Here is a 17,861-nt window from a genome sequence, read left to right on the forward strand (position 1 = left end):
TTTTGTTTTAAAGGGGTGTTATAGGTCAGCAGCATTCAGTTTTGTGCACTTTTAGAGTTGAAAATGGAGACTCCTCGATAGGGCCTTAATTAGCAGCTAATTAGTGGACCGAATTCGCCCCCTCCAAAATTTGATCTTCCCATTAGATGGATGAAATGGATTATGCAATAAAAATTCAAATTTATAAAACTATGTGGGGTACATTTCGTTTTAAAGGGGTGTTATATGTCAGCAGCATTCAGTTTTGTGCACTTTTAGAGTGGAAAATGGAGACTCCTCGATAGGGCCTTAATTGACAGCTAATTAGTGGACCGAATTGGCCCCCTCCAAAATTTGATCTTCCCATTAGATGGATGAAATGGATTATGCAATAAAAATTCAAATTTATAAAACTATGTGGGGTACATTTTGTTTTAAAGGGGTGTTATAGGTCAGCAGCATTCCCTTTTGTGCACTTTTAGAGTGGAAAATGGAGACTCCTCATTAGGGCCTTAATTGACAGCTAATTAGTGGACCGAATTGGCCCCCTCCAAAATTTGATCTTCCCAATAGATGGATCAAATGGATTATGCAATAAAAATTCAAATTTATTAAACTATGTCGGGTACATTTTGTTTTAAAGGGGTGTTATAGGTCAGCAGCATTCCCTTTTGTGCACTTTTAGAGTGGAAAATGGAGACTCCTCGATAGGGCCTTAATTGACAGCTAATTAGTGGACCGAATTGGCCCCCTCCAAAATTTGATCTTCCCAATAGATGGATGAAATGGATTATGCAATAAAAATTTAAATTTATAAAACTATGTGGGGTACATTTTGTTTTAAAGGGGTGTTATAGGTCAGCAGCATTCCCTTTTGTGCACTTTTAGAGTGGAAAATGGAGACTCCTCGATAGGGCCTTAATTGACAGCTAATTAGTGGACCGAATTGGCCCCCTCCAAAATTTGATCTTCCCAGTAGATGGATCAAATGGATTATGCAATAAAAAATCAAATTTATAAAACTATGTGGGGTACATTTTGTTTTAAAGGGGTGTTATAGGTCAGCAGCATTCCCTTTTGTGCACTTTTAGAGTGGAAAATGGAGACTCCTCGATAGGGCCTTAATTAACAGCTAATTAGTGGACCGAATTGGCCCCCTCCAATATTATGACGTGCCCAATAGAAGGTTCGGTTAGATGAAAGCATAAAAAATAGTACATTTATTGTATAACTTTAACATTTCGTTGGGAAAGTCCAAGTAATCCTTTCATTACAAACAGAGAAGCAACCACCTTTTACTGTATGTGTTTGAGATTTTGATACCGCGGTTGAGAACGCGGCTAAGAACGCGGCTAAGAACGCGGCTAGGTTTTGGGCTCATAACGCGGCTAAGTTTAGTTTGGTACTAGAGGGCGCCCTGTAAACTTGCTGCTAAAACTGTCTGGCTGCAGACCCTTACCAATTTAAGTAAAATTGCAGGTAGACTGGTTGCGGCACCGGCATCGGATAAACACACCTTTACGACACAAATCGCTCAATCGTCGTCGTCGTGGGCGGAAGTCAATCGATGTAAAAAGAGAGTGTCAGATTCTCGCCAAAATTAATGGTAACCCTAAACTTAAAGAAAAACAGGTATTTTATTCGGTGAGTACAAGTCTCTGTATAATAGAATTTTTAGTAACACAATAGTGATCAATGAAATGAAAGTCTCTAAATCAGGTAGGCCCCTAGGCCTAGGCCTAATCTTATCTTGTGAAACTGTTGTTGTTGAACATGCTGAAAGCCTGAAGTTTTACTTTGGCAGTGGATATTTTGCCGGAGACGGCAAACCTTCAGTAAACGTTAGTTTGCCGGATATGCACTGAACATGCGCAGTTACTGTTTTTTTGTACTTAAACATTTTCCGGTGACAGATTTTAGTCTGGCTCCATGCCAATATTATCGTTGTATTTTTGTATTTACAACAAGATGGTAATCAGACCATTTTATAATTTCGGACTTTATTTCCCTTTAAAAAAAAATCCTCCAGAGCCACAAATCTGAAAAAGAAAAAGTAATACTCTGCAATAAAATGTTTGAGACATATTAAAATAATAAAAGAAGAATATTCTTATTTATTTGGGGATGGGAAAAAAACCCTTAAAATTGAGGCGGGGATCAGGATTCGAACTCGGGACATCCCACTCTCTAGAGCCATTGCTTAACCACTGCACCGACTTTGCTACACAACTTTGATGGGAATTTAATACATGTTATAATTCAACCCTATCTTAAAGAGTACAGCGCCCTCTATTGATATGGATTGCCGCCGGCAAACCTTTAGTAAACGTTAGTTTGCCGGCGTTACCTCCGGCAAAATATACACTACCTTTTACTTTAGCCTAGGCACGACTTGGTCATGTTTGTTCGTCATGATGATATACTGTTACTGTATGTTCGTCGGAAGGCACTGTTCGAGAACAACCAAAAGGACATCGTCATACATCATGAATATTGGATTTGATCTTGAATATTCAGAATTGGTGGATTCTGTTATTTTTTTTAGGCCAAAATGATGAAAAATATGCCCTTTCCGCACTGAGCCAACCTGACACTTGAAACTTGCACGCAGATATGATCGTCTTTATCGATCGATGGTTTTCGGTTCGCATGGTGCGCGCCGCAGGGGTTACGGTACTTGCACTTGTATGCAAGTGCAAACTATCATTTCGCATGTACCGTACCCCCGCAGCACGCGCCGAGCGAACTGAAAATCATCGATCGATCATTCTGCATGCACGTTTCAAGTGTCAGGTTGGCTCAGTGCGGAAAGGGCATATTTTTCATCACTTTGGCCTAAAAAAAACGACAGAATCCACCAATGTTTGTTAGGTGCAACTTGCGTGAGTATGTCAAGAGGTATAGTATGGAGTTAAAGGGCAAACTGTGCATCGGTTCTGTGGGAAATGTCTGTGTTTTGATGGACGTCTATTATAGTTCTAGGAGTCGTCACGGTTGAGTCCCCTGCACCACGTGAATAGACAATGCATTGCAAAAAAACAGCCACCACATTACTGAATGACCGCTGTATGATGTCTGATCGCTGTATGATGTCTGTAGGCCTTACGTTAGTAGAAGAAGCAAGCACAAGTTAGTACCCCGTTCCACTAAGGCCAATTTAAAAAAAAAAAACCCTGTTTGGTTAAGCATCCATTTTATCTCCATTTTCTGGGTTGGTCGTGTAGATTGTTTTTTTTTTACAAAGCTAAGATGTATTTCAACATTTTCCGATAAAATTACCACTGATTACTGGCAACACAGCTGAAACTGATAAAAGTACTGATAAAAAAACTTGATCTGTCAATATATCTGAATGCACTTCAAGTAATCCCTTGATAAACAAATGAGCGTCCTGTTTTATCTTCTGATGTACATATAATGATCCCAAACTCAATTTAGCCTTTGCATTCTCCATCCAATGCATTGGATATCTGCTCCAATCCTATGGTCTGACTTTAAATAATACAAAAACTTAGTCCTTGGTACTATACTTCATTTGTCATGTTTGTATTTACATGTATGAGTGTTTGTGTTTATTTGTCATGCTTGTTTTTGTATGAGTGTTTGTGGTTTCCAGTTTTGCTGAATATTTAAACAAACAAATTATGTAACTCGTGATTACATACACCACATGTATGACTTGTGTGTAGGTACATGTACATCCCACAGACTTCCTACATGACTGATAAAAATTATCAACTTAGAAATGAAACGCATGCATACCGGTACACCTTTATTTACAATTAGTATGTTGGTTTACATTGAGTACCGGTGAATGCCGTAATGTTCATAGGGGATGTGGGGCATACATGTAATCCACACATTATGCTGCTGCCAATATGTACACTATGAGAACTAACATTTCATACCACTGGCATTATACAGTTTGCACTATTCCGGTACCAGTAAGTGATGATGTGCTTTGGATCTGATTTTTTTGGCATTTTCATACAAGAACATAATACACGTGTAAACCAGAAAGATTGAATTTAAAAACATAGAGTGCAAAGAGCAATGTTTGTCATGATTGTTCTGTTGCCGCTTTTTCAGTCCATTATTCCAAATAGACACATTGACCCCACAGATTTGATGTACATGTACAATGTATTGTATGAAAGTTCATGATCCTAAGTTCTAGCATGAAGCTATTGCTCCATGGTTCAAGTCTTCTAATCCTATTTGTATCAAATTGTAGTTTGTTTATTCACAAAGTATTGAGTTACTTGTATAGTATGTACATGTATGCATGCAGAGAGATTCGGTTAAAAAAAATGGGGAAAAAAAGGAGTGAGAATCTGACCTCATTAGGCAGCCTTCAGAGAGGGGATTGTCATGATTGTTGTCAGTGCGCAAAGGCGGCCGTTATGTTGCTTTTTTGGTTGAACTTAAAACTTGTCCTGTGTGACTAGTGAAAATCACTAGTTGGTTGTGCGATAAAACGTGAAAACTATCAGACTCGTGACTATTTGCCATTTATCATGTTTGTTTTGTGAAATGCTCATTATTATAATGTTGCTATATGGAAATAAGTCAATTCAAATCAAATCAAATGGTTTTTTTAATTACAGATATATGTACATGTAAGTGTCCAACTCATCCTGTTTCTCGACTTTCTCTTCTGTTTTAGCAGTTTATTTTGTATTTTAAGAGCTCAGAATTAAATAAACCTGAATTTTTTTGTATATTTCAAATCTTATCCATCATCTACTAATGATCAAGAAGCTAACAGACTAGGAATTTTGGATCATTTCTCTGAATCATTGATTAGATATGGTTAATTACATAATGGAGGAATAAAAACACATCCTCCATGATTACATGTATGGTAGCTCTGTCATGGACATGGTGGAGTTACATTACATACATGTATGGCATGTACAATGTATACATGTTGGAATTGCCCAGATGTAAAAAAAAAAAAAATGAAAAGGGGTCATCTTTTACAGTATTTTACCCAATCCTAAAGAGTGTGACAAAAATAATGCATTACAAACATTCTGGTTGTTTTTGTGCTTTACACAGTACATACAGGTGATCTGGATGAAGTGTAATCATGTACTTTGGACGGTGAGTCACTGAAGCACTTAATGAGCAAGGCACCCCCTGTCACCACCACATGAATGCATTACCAATGCTTGCAGAGTGTCATCACAGAGAATGTGTGTGTAACTGCATCATCAGACTAAACAATGCTTCGTACTGATACTGCACATTACTCCATGTCACTCTTGTGATTCCATCAAGTCTATCTTCCTGCAGTGTATTTCTTGTCTTTTGCCGTGAAGAAGCCCATGAGGATCTGGATGCGTGAACTCCTTGAATGAGCAGCCTTTTCTTGCAAAATCATCGGTGAAGAGCATTTGGGTAGAGCATTTGTTTTGAGTGTTTGCCATTCTGAAGGATTCTTCTAATGAAAGACTTAGACTTTTTATGTTGGACGTATACATGTTAAACATCTTAACGTAGACTGTTTTTGTGGACGGAAGTGTCATGTCAATCAGTATGGAGCCACCAGTGAATACAACAATGGTACAAGCCAAATACGAATATGAGTACATGTCAGGTAGCGGGGAGCCGGCCAAAATGTTCCCTGGTGACCTCTTTATGCTACTGCGCAAGTCAAACTCAGACTGGTGGTACGTCAAGCGCGACGGAGACAAGAAACCAGTCTATCTCCCCGCCACGTATCTGGAGATCCAACCTGACAATGCGGTGTTGGGACAAGGGAACCTGACTACGAAGCGTGGCAGCCTGATTCCCCATGCTCACGTGGAGGGCTCGTCAGAACGATTACCATCGGTGCCCGCTACTAACACGGCTGCTTCACAGGTCCGGCATAACAACATGGTTAGCAAGATGTCGGGCCGTTTACGGAATCAAGTTATCATACCCAAGCCGGACTATGAGAACGTTGCACAGGAGCCTGCCTCTAAGCAACGTCCAACTCAGCTGAGTGTCAGGGATAGCAATGGAAGACAGGGTTTCGCTAAGGTGGTTACGCCAGTAGGGGGCGCTATGTCACCGATGACAGACAGTGAGCCGTCATCGCATTCAGAGGTAAGGCAAACATGCTATTTGTTAATTATGTAACAGACATGTACAAATGTACATCACACCTTGTGTTTAATGTCAGAATATGTGACTTGGCATGGCAGAATTAGCAAAAAGTCAGCAATTTTTATATGAATACTAGTGGCTGGATTAATATTGTTGAGAAATACAAGAATTTTTTGGGAAAAATATGTTTTGCCCCCCTCTAGAAAAAATCCGGGCGACGCCCATGCCTGTCACTTTTTGGCATGACTGAGAGCTGAATGGAAACTATACTGATGAAATCAGATAACCGTAATTCGGTTTGAAAAAAAAATAGGATAACCGGATTTTGAAATCTCTGATTTCTCCCACCACTAATTAATACCAAATTGAATAGACAGCCCCCTTGGGACGTTGTTTTTTTTTCTGGCCGATTACATTTCCTGAAATGTTTGTTTATCTTGTCCTGCCAATGTACATGTAGTTAACAGATGTGTTTAAAAATACATTTACTAAAGAATTTTCCAACATGTTTTTTGGAGGTTGTTATAACTTCCTCATACATTGATATTACCAGTAGAAGCAGCTGTAATCATGGCAGAGCAACGTGAGCAAGCGGTAAGCCTATTTACCATGTTTACTGAACTGGGGTTCTAACATTTGGTGGAAACATGGTTTTGATCCCAAACTGGGGACCAATCTTAACCATGCTCAATAGTACGTATCTAATGAACCCTTGAGGGTTAGTGTTCATAGAAAAATGTGTTGGAGGGCATGGGGTTAGCAACTTAAAATTGATTTCTGTCTTTGCTTGCCTTCACAGCAGTCCAGCGTAAATTCCCCTGAATACTTCCCGCCGCCACCCAACGCAGCGGAACTGCGATCACACTTCTCCAATTCCAACTTGCCGCAGCTGGCGGTCAGCGCTCAGCCGGTACCCAGCAGTGGTGAGGAGTGGGAGACACATAGAGACGAGAGAGGCAGGAAGTATTATTACAATCCCAGCACTAACGAGACTTCGTGGGATCCTCCTCCAACATTGACGGCGAAGAAACGATCCCCTAACATCAGTCCTAAGCCGCACAAGAAAGTGAGTACTTTTATTCATTTTGAAAACCTGTAACTTCAACGGTAGTTTTTTTTTAAAACATCCATTTCGAGTGACTATTGTAGCCTGATACATGTAGGCAGAAAATATGGATTAGAATCTTATCCTGAAAGCATGCCCTTTTTTCATCAAATATAAAACTCAATGATGGTTATTTTTACAAATACATTAGAAGTGAGCATCGGAACCAGGTACCCGACTGCTGATGTCGGGAACCGGTTCCAGATTATGGCATCGGGTACCAGTGACCAACTTAAAGGATTACTTAGTAACTTCTCGGACAATGAAAAGAAAGGTTTTGAATGTCAATTGTGGGGAATTTTCAAAATGAAAACCAAGCTACATGTACATGGAAAACCAAAACAGATTTGACGTCTACATGTATGTGCATTGTGAAGCATGACAGATGACGCTCCCAAAGTTGCAGCTTACAACGTAAAGCAAAAGCCCTACAGACAGCTTCTGGGACTCGAACACTGGGGTTTGGTTTCTGTTACAAGTACCTGGGTAGTAGGGTATCCTTGTTTTACTTCAATAGAGAACCGGGTTCCTGTAATACCAGTAAATGCACACAACTAAAATACAAAAAAAATTACATTTTACTATATTCATGACCAGTTTTGATAGAAAATACAAAGAACATCTTCACAACTCCCCATAACAGACTTTGTACCCAACCACTGAAGTGGCACCAGGATTCCTGGCTTTCAGCCGAAACTGCCTGAGGGGGCTTTTGTCCGACAATTGTGTTAAAGGAATTTGACTTTAGAAAGCTACCAAAAGTTGAGCATAGTGCACTTTGGAAATTGCTTCAAAGGCTGTATTCCATTATTCCATATCAAGCAGGAAAACCATCAGCCTCAACTTATGCACACTCTTTCAACATGTTCAAGCTTACATACATGTGTACGTGTATATGCCTACATTGTATGTATATCTAGTATAATTTTTGAGGCATTCTGACGAAATGAGACAGAACTGGGCAAAGGTCGAAATGACGGTTTGCAGGTAGTCGGAAAGAGAATACAATTCTCCTTTCAGTACCGTTTCCATACAATAGGACATTCCGTTGACAAGTTGTGGCAATTTTGTGTGGGCATTTATCGACAGGTCAAAAAAGGAAGATACTGAGAAAAAGGTCTTCAAAGTTTTGAGTTTTGAAGTCTTGAAAATAAAGATGCCAAATGTTTTTCCTTTTAACATACTTTTATTTCATGATTTTTATAGGCCTACTATCGTAAATTGAAATATGTGTAGTGGACATCCAATGTTACAAATCTGAAAATAGAAAAAAATCACCCCATTCATCAGAATTTTGGCAATTTATTTTTCCTCATATAGTTTGGAATATTCAACCGCTTCTAAACCAGACCTTTAATTGTACTATTCTACCACAGTACATGTATTATTCCTTTATTTCTGTATAGAGTACATGTACCAACTACATGTACGGTATATGCTTTCACTTGTGCAATTCCACATGAATACATGTACATGTGGAACTTTCATTACAACTACAATCCCACCTCAAACTACATGTACCTGTACCACCATAGAAAGGTGTTTGTTATTAGTTGCCACACTGAATCTGTTGACCTGTTAAACCATCAGATTGTTCAGCCTTTAAGCACACAATAAATGCATGCATGTGGACTGCATTCACTGCTTGCAAAAACCCTCTTCAGCCCAACCCTCATTTGAATAACTTCTTTTGTTACCACTTTGTGGTGATGTCATTGAACTGTGCCATGGAATGACTTTGTTCAAACTTCAATTAGATTTTACAGTGGACAGAGTTGAATATGTGCAAAAAATGCAAAAGTTTAATTAATTTGTTCAAAACAAATTGTTTCATTATTAATTTTTCTTTTTGGCAACATCCCCTGCAAGTAATTATACATACATAGTGTACATGATATGTATGTATTCATACACGTTTCTCAGTCAGAACTTCAAAAAAACTTTGAAAGTTCTGTTTCCCGTGTTACGGTATTTTCAAGTTTCATCTGTTCATCCAGAAAAATAGCTTCCTTTTCTAAATTGTTATTTTCTAGCAATAGGCCTATTACAAAAGTTATTCGCTTTTGATTGAGAAATCAACCCCCCAAAAATGGCCAGTGTTTAGTTATTGAAATATTACTTAACAATTCCTAATCATCAGCTGTTGTTCTTTTAGGGTAGGCTGGGTCCACCCGACAATCAGTATCGATAATGTACGGAGCCAGTCTGCTTGCAAAATTGATCTTTTTGAGCCCAAAACAATTTTTTTTTAAGAGGGTAATGTAATTGTATCCAAACAAAGAGTTTTTTTTGGTTGGAATAAAACATGTTGAAAATTTGTTCATTAGAAAAAAAATAAATGTGTTTTAGAGCACAGGAAACGCAAATTTATTTATTAAAACTAAATTATTGTTGGGCCGAAAATAACTCAATTTAAAAAAAAAAAGTAAGCGAACGTGGGCTGATATTTTTTTGTTCAATGTCTCATTAAAAAAACGAGATAAATATCAATTCAAAGTAAATTGTGTTGTTGGTTTTTTTCGGAGGGAGGGGGATCCAAAAAAAGCACAGACAGTTTTTAATAAATTGTTTCACGGAAAGTGAGGTTTTCTCTGTTTCCTGAAAAAGTATATTATTTCTGATAAACATCCTGTGTTGGAGTTTAAGTGCAGCTTTTCCTAAATATGGTGAACATTTGGATTGGAAATTAGCATCCTTTTAAAGGCTGGCCCATCCGATTAGTGTGACGTCAGTTCATTTTAAACCACGCCCACTGGAAATTAAGTAGCATTGGAACCATTGGAGCCGGAGGCTAACGTAACTTGAGTGTTTATCCAATGGGCGCTAGTAGTCAGTGGTGCGCTTTTTTTTACTAATGAACTGGATACTCGGTACAAAGAAAAATTGATTTTTTTTTTTTTTTATTAATATTTTTTTTAATTTTATTTTTTTAAATTTTTTTTTTACACGTTGTATGTATGTAGTTATGTTATTAAGAATTACATACTGGTACTGCTTACATAATATATTGATACTCTGCACACACACAAAAGAAAATTCAACATGTTCCAGCTTTATCTTAATTCCACATAGGCTACATGAACATGCATCAGTATCGCAACTGTGTTTTTTCCCCAGCTACACATATTTGAGATTCTTACCAACATGCCAAGTTTAGTGCTAACTCTAATATTATGACACGCAGTAAGTTTCCATAAATCACTTGGTAGTTTGTTTGGACTTTCCCCACTATTTTTTTGGCACAGTGTGCCATTACGCATGACGTTGGTGACTCAAAATTGATTGATGTTACTCCATATTCTTACTCTTGCTTACACTTTCAAGTGCAAAAATACAAGGATATACTATCCCGAGAAGTGCCGCTGGCATTGCTGGGATAGTGGTACTACTTAAGTTGCCGTGTGAAGAATTCACATTCATTATCACGTTGTTTCCTTGCGGAGTGTCAGCATACCGTGACATTTATCACTGAGTAAGGGATTATCAAGCTGATCAGATTTTGGACTTAACGGTATCATGCTGGTAAGAATGTTATTTCGTAGAAGAACGACATTATTGTACATGTAGTTTGATTTCGCTATAAATTCATGCCAATATCTTGGGTAAATCGGTCCTCTTCTGTGCTACAAGGATTTTTCACCGGGATTTTTTCTCCAGGTTCTCTGGTTTTTGGTCTGTTATGTCTGTGCTCAGCTGTCTAAGGCACCTGTACATGCCTCCGGCTCCACCATGTTGTACATGTAGCTGCGTCCCTTGCAATTCACTTCAGGTTCTGCTGCAAGTAAGTTAGCCCCCCCCCCCCCCCGACAATAATTATTGATATGTTTGCTTTTAATTTGTCTGTTCAGAGTGAGCCTACATTACAGCCCCTTCCCCCAGGCTGGAGGGAAGAAAAGACACCGAATGGTGGGGACGTCTTCATCAATGATCAATTCAAAGAAAAGGTAATATTACTGCCAAATCTGTCAAGGATAAATTTTGATTTACAATGTGTTCCTGTGTAGGCCAATGTAAAAATAAAAAGCACCTCGTGCTTATCAACGACACTGTGTACTATACCTGTGTACAGTCATTAGAACTGCAGTGAAAATCAATGTTTTTTTGTGTGTGGGTGTGCGTTTTTTCTCAAGTGTGGCCCATCAACTTCTTTGCTAAAACTTTTTGAAGCTCAGACCAAGTCACTTTTGCCTTGTAGTGAAAAGGTTACATGAAATGTAGATGGAATTGCTCATTGAGCTCTCACTCAATTTTACGTAGCATTTTTAGATGCACTGATTATGTGGTCATGAAAATTCCATACAGTAATTGACACTAGGCCAACCTTTTGCCTTGTCATATGCAATTAATCTTGTCACATCCACGACATAAACAGACATACGGGAGATAAATCCATAACAATTTGTGCGCAATAGAAAGTCACCTATGTCATGTTTTAACCCTAACCGCACCTAACGCTACAAAATACTACTAGTAGTAAACTGTAGTATGCAGTACTTTAGCATATAAGTGAGCACAGCACTCATAGTACTTTCTAGTATTTGGGTACCTGCATACATAATTTTTGTAGTACTTTGTAGTATGTGGTACTGTTCTCCAAATGAACTCTTAGGGGGTTAGGGTTAAAGTAGGTACAAAAGACACAGGTTTGGGAGTTATCTACATTGGTGTAATAATCTTATTTTCAAGTGAACATTTAGATTGAAAAGAGTGTTGCAAAAAAAATTAAAAATTGTGCACATCAGTGCACATGTACGCACATGTAAATTTGGGGACATAACATGTAATAAACATGTATGTTAAACAGGTTGTACATGTAAATTCGGGGACATTATATCACAGACATTCCAGGAAATATGGAAAACCTGTGTCGTTTGCCTCTTAAAGGGAAAATACAACATTTGCAAACATCAAAAAATAAAACTACCAAATCATTTTGAAATACCTTGCTGGACTGTTAGTGAATGACAGTGTAAAGCATCCTGTAAAATCATGGCACCTGGTATACTGTCATTTTCAAAAAAGTGGAATTTTTGTATCAATTTCCAACGCTGATCGGCCGATCAGCGTTGGAAAAAACTGGCTTTTTTTCAAATACTGGCCCCAATTGACCATCGCACTTGTTTGCAATCGATTACAAACCTATGAACGGGTACGAGCCAGCTAGACTGGTTCCCCGACCTTACAATTCCCAAATGTATGTAAACCGCTCTGTTTCTCCTTATATGGAGTCAGGGAACCAGACTACAGGAAAATGATTGTTTTTCTTGGTTTTTATAGCATTTTCGAACCCAAAACCTCAAAAAAGTCAGTGTAACTATATTTGCTATATATTTCCAACCCCCCAATTCCATCCATTTCTGAAAATTACAGTAAAAGCAAATGATGTATATTCCCTTTAAAGCCAAATTTGGTAAATTTATTTTTAGTGTTGAATTGTATACACATGTAGTTTCAATTAGTACATCCTCTTCCCTGTGCGCTACATGTCGAGGAAATATACAATACATTTCTGTGTTTGTATTCCTTTTTCTCAGAAGTTTTATTTTCTTAGTGTTTGTTGACTTGGGGGGGGGGGGGGGTGGGGTGGGGGATCAATTGCTACATGTACAATGGTACTCCCAGTAAAATACCGGTATGTAAAGTGTCCTTGATAGTTCACAAGTTAAAATCAGTTTCGGTATCAGTGCAACGGAATGGACAGTATGAAACATGCTGTATTTGCACAAAGACAAACTGGTAAGACTAAACATAGTGTAGCATTTCCTTTTGAGAGTAAATGAACCAGAATTTGGGGCACAAGTGTTATTCTAATGTTGTACTGGAGGAAAAAAAACCGTACATTTGTACAATCATGTCCCTTCCTTGACTCTATTTCAGTATTATTATTAATTACCGTTCAATAAAATGCACATCTACATGTATAATGTAAATACGCATTCAAACATAAAGTCCATGTGCATACCGGTACATGTGTTGAAATGTGTAAATTTATACGCTGTACCAAAATTTGGGGAAACGGGAAAATGTTGGGGAAACTTGTCCTGTAATTTGGGCTGACGTGACTATCTTCTTAGTTTGAAAGGAAAAAATGATTTCTCTTTTAATAGTGCATCACTACCGGTACTATACTATTAGTAAATACTATACACAGTACGTGTGCAACAGTGTTTGAGACAATTTATCACTGTATTCCTTGACAATGAAACTGAAAATGTCCATTGTATGAACTTCTTTGTGTTTGTGCTGTGCAATGGGTTTGATGTATACATATAGTACATGTATGTATGTGAGAGAGTTTACATTTAAATTTGAGGTCCGTTTTTTTCCTGTCCCTGTTACATGTACATCTGTCATCTATGATTTTATAATTCTGATGCACTCTAACCCTAACCCCCTAGGCCTTTTTGTTAGGAACCATCCTCAATCCTCCAAAATTTTACAACTACCTGCACATATCCAACAAATTAAAAAAAAAAATTGAAGTCGTTCTTATTAATACCAATGGCACATTACAAAGTTCGGAGGCAACAGGGACAGGAAAAATGTCAAACTTTGGACCCGAAATTGATAAAATGACTCATCTCCAGAACAAAATGCAGTTACATGGGTGGCAGGTTTGTAATATACTGACCCTCTACTGGAGCATGTCTTGTAATCATTTTATGTATACTTTGTATACATTGTATACATTGCAGTGGTATAAGTCCCAGAATGAGCAGGGTGAGACGTATTACTACAGCGGAGACCGTGAAGAGACAGGCTGGAGTCTACCTACTGTAAGTCATCACTAGTCTTGAAGATTGAACATGAAGACTTACAATTCAGATTTACCCAATAGCATCAAAATGCATACGAAAACAAATACAGTCGACTCTCGTTATAGCAAACTCAAACTCGGAACTAGCCAATTTGTTTGTTATATCAGAATTTTGTATTAAGAGGAACATCAGTCCCATTCATTGTGCACATAAATGCACAGTCGGGACCAAGGCTTTATGTTTGTTATAACCAGAATTTTGTATTAACAGAGTTTGTACTAACGAGAGTCGACTGTACAAGATGTTTCTTTATAAATATTTTGTTATTATAAGATGAACTTTTGCATCGGGGAGATGTAAATTTTATACTGATTTTTTTGCCCTTTGCCAATGTATTTTATAAACACTGTATTCTCAGTGCAGCTACATGTCCATTAGACTTGAACCGATTAGCCGACCTTGGCAAGCTCGGTGGTCGAGTGGTAAGACGTCTGCGCTGGCAAGCAGAAGGTTACTATGATTCCAAAGGATGGACTTGATTGGTTGGGTTACACCACAATTAACTGATTTTTAAAAAACTTTCAAGCGTTTCGATTTAATTCTCTGGGTATGCACTGAAGATGTGAATTACATTTGTTTCATCCTGTGATGTTGCTCTATGTACATACATGCAGCTCAGTTTCCATCTCCTGGCATTATGGGGGGGGGGGGGGGGGCAGTACCAGCTAGGGGGGCACACCACAAGAAATACATATATTTTTGATGCTTATGGTTTTTTGCCGGGGGGGGGGGGGGGACAATTAATTGCAGGGTTGGGAGGGGGGGGGGGGGCAGCCCGTCCGGGCCCCCCTTAGTGATGGGCCTGTACGTGATCATGTACACACAAATATGTGCATGAACAGTTGTTTTGCCAAAGGGTAAGAATGTGGGCATATGTTTCGCCCTGTCTTATATCCCAAACATGTAACCGTATGCATGTGGAATGTTCAGGCAAGCATGTGCACGTTGATGATGTATTTTTGGCCGAATTCTCATGATTGCAGCTGCAGACATTTTGTGTTGGCGCTGTGCTTACATTGGTGGACGATTATATGGACTCGCTTATTAACAGATATCTTTGCTTTTATAAGTTGGAAATATTCTGAAGAAGATGACCTCTCCTTTTTGTTACATGACTTACAGGAAACAGAGCTGAAGCATTGAGAAATTGATATCAACTGAATTTATAAGAAGCTTCAGCTTTGTAGTTCGTCTGGTTAAAAGACGTCTGCAATATCTCCCCATCCCAGCTACCTAGGTTTCCCCCGAAAAGTATTTGGCATTTGTTCTACATGTATACCTTTCACTATACATGTGGTATTTAAACAAGTTTTCTAATTGCAGTTGGAGAAAATTACAGTACGTTTGAATGTTGTGGGATTTGTGGTTCGTAAACGAAAAAAAAAAAAAAAATCACGCTCTCTTAGTAATTTGGAATGAAGACAGTCCTCACACTAAAGATCACCGGATATGATTACCAGTATGCCATTGTAGGATGCTGTTCAGCCTAGAATGTGATATGAATAGTTGATGTGTAGCCTGGTCCTGTTCTGTTCATGAAGCTGTAGAATTCTATCTTCTAGAACACCACCGTCTCAGGCCGCGTGTGATTGTTTTGTCAGTTTTCCACTAATTTGATTTAGTTCACAGGTTGTGATGCAAAGTTAAGCCGAGCTGCAGACATAAACTTTCTGATGGTCAGTGACACCCACAGTCCACATTTGGACTTGGCTATTCAGCATGCTTGCCAGATTTAGTTCAGCTACTGCAAACTCTTATTATTTGTTTTGTTTTAGTTTTTTTTTTAATTGTCTTAGTTTATAATAAAACTGCTTAATCAATATATTAAACCAATACAGGGGTGAGATTTATCAGAATTGTTATTATTATTGTTTATTATTATATAATTCTGGTAATGAAACAAAGATTCCTCGAAAGCACCCCAGGCACTGTAGCTCGCAAGCCTGAAGAAACCTGTAGAGAGAAGACAGTAAGAAGAAATTAAAGTTTTCGAGGCGGGAGGAAAAGCCCAGAAGAGTATTCTGGGGAAAACCTACAGAATCAGGCAGGGACTGAAAACCCAATCCACATGTTGACCCAGGCGGGATTCAAACCCGGGTCATAGCGGTGGAAGACGAGGGAAAGAACCGCTACAACAACCTGGCTCTCCATTTCCTGATTTGAGGATTTTTTTTGTCAGGATTTACCTGATTTCGGGATAAAAAACCTTATGAAACCTGTAATTCCTACAGTTTTATCGTCAGGCAAGTTAGGTGTTTTACCTACCGGTATACATAAAAGCAGAAACAATGGGTATTGTAAGGGGTGCCTTTAGGCCAATACAAACATAAACCGTAGACCCTACTCTAGGCCCTCGGTAGCCTCAAATCCTCCGCCAATTACTTCATGGATTTATTATTTCCCTCCAATCTCACCCCTGTATTTAGTATAAATGCTAATTTTCTGACATTTCTGTTATTTTTCCCTCTCCATTTGCATGTTTGTCTGTTCTCTGGTCTACCGTTTTGTTTTTAATAACCTAATTAGTACTGCCCACATTTCTGTAGGAGTCTCCTTCAATCCGTCGTAGGAAGTCGGAGGAAAGTGCTGCCGACGTGGAGGTTCAAAGGAGACCTAGGCGGGGCCTCAGCGAACGCGGCTCCAAAACCATGTCCGTTTTCCTGCCCTCAGAAAGTCGCTTTTTGATGGTTTGTTGACTCCCTCCCTCTATGGCTTATTCACGTATCGTGGGGCTGGCCTGTGTGTTTGTGTTGGCATCATTGTCTCTGTCTGTCTGGTTGTTTTGTCCATCACACCATGGTCATGTACTTCACTCATCACCACGTCTCTCAGATTCATTCACACTATATCCACAGTCATCTCTTCATCCTTTTAACACGTTTAAAGGTTTAAAGAATCATATTTATCCCAAATGTAACATACAAATTACTACACTAGGCCAAATAAATAAAGAACTAGTTTCTCACCTGAACTGTTTTAAAAAAGGAGGATGACGGCATTTAATTTTGCCAGTGACGGATCTTAGATGGTGGATGGTCTTTCTGCAGATGCTGTTTTTCTCAAAATTACCGGTACCTGTGCCATCACTGGTTTCCGCCCCACAATCAGTATGGGTAATGTACGGATTGGGAGCCAGTCTGCTCGCAAAGCGGATCTATTTGTACCCGGAATAAAAACCTTTGTTTTCTTCAGAGGGTTGCCGACGTCCACTGGGAAAAAAGGTTTTTGGGTTGGAACAAAACATACAAGTTGAAAATTTATTAATACTAATAGACAAAAAAAGTAGACTTTGTTGAAGATCAAGTGGAATGCAACTTTAATGTTGTGACATAGATAGTAGGATGACATGTACATAAGCAGGCCTGGTGATCATATTGCACACTCATGAGTCATTGCATGTTCAGCATTTGTTGGTATCTCATAGATCACTGGTGGCAGGAGCGTGATTCATTGCATGAAAATGTAGCCATGTAGTGTCATTGACTGGTTGTGGGGTATGTGTGGTATACTATAAACAGGCTTACACTGTGTGCAGTCAAGCATAGCAAATGTACAGTATTTTTAGACACATGTGAGAATAGAAGATCCATGTACTGGATTGAATTGTGCATTGTGTAGCATTTGGGGTCAGGTACTGGGTTCAAATCATTCTTGTCGTATCAGCCACAAAGTTGCATGTTTTGTGGATGGGAGCTTTGTTGTGTCTTGCTTCTATTTCCTGTTTTGAAGGGGAAATAAAACCAGGTGTGATGTAACTACACGTACATGATGTGTTCAGCTCTGCAATTGCAAAGGGAACAAAATAAAGGTTCATTTGGAATGCGGCCTTCAATCTATCCACCATATTTTATTGCACTTTTTTA

The 17,861-nt window shown here is 38.7% G+C and overlaps 1 protein-coding gene across 4 annotated transcripts in view; it reads left to right on the forward strand.

Moving 5' to 3' along the window:
• Positions 1-1,462: 1,462 nt before the first annotated feature.
• The window catches only part of LOC119744273 (rho GTPase-activating protein 15-like), a 28,243-nt gene continuing 11,844 nt past the window's right edge, over positions 1,463-17,861 (forward strand). Inside the window, exons 1-6 of one of the 4 annotated variants that reach the window (XM_038220141.1) lie at positions 1,463-1,623; positions 5,041-6,075; positions 6,875-7,141; positions 11,029-11,124; positions 13,876-13,956; positions 15,621-15,674. In XM_038220141.1, the coding sequence (XP_038076069.1) occupies positions 5,509-6,075; positions 6,875-7,141; positions 11,029-11,124; positions 13,876-13,956; positions 15,621-15,674 (1,065 nt within the window). In that variant the 5' untranslated portion in view covers positions 1,463-1,623; positions 5,041-5,508. Of the gene's footprint in view, positions 1,624-5,040; positions 6,076-6,874; positions 7,142-11,028; positions 11,125-13,875; positions 13,957-15,620; positions 15,675-16,544; positions 16,686-17,861 lie in introns of all 4 variants that reach the window. The other 3 variants (XM_038220140.1, XM_038220139.1, XM_038220142.1) reach the window with 3 other exon arrangements.

The sequence above is a fragment of the Patiria miniata genome, unplaced genomic scaffold, assembly GCF_015706575.1.
Source record: "Patiria miniata isolate m_02_andy unplaced genomic scaffold, ASM1570657v1 HiC_scaffold_7, whole genome shotgun sequence".
Lineage (NCBI taxonomy): Eukaryota > Metazoa > Echinodermata > Asteroidea > Valvatida > Asterinidae > Patiria > Patiria miniata.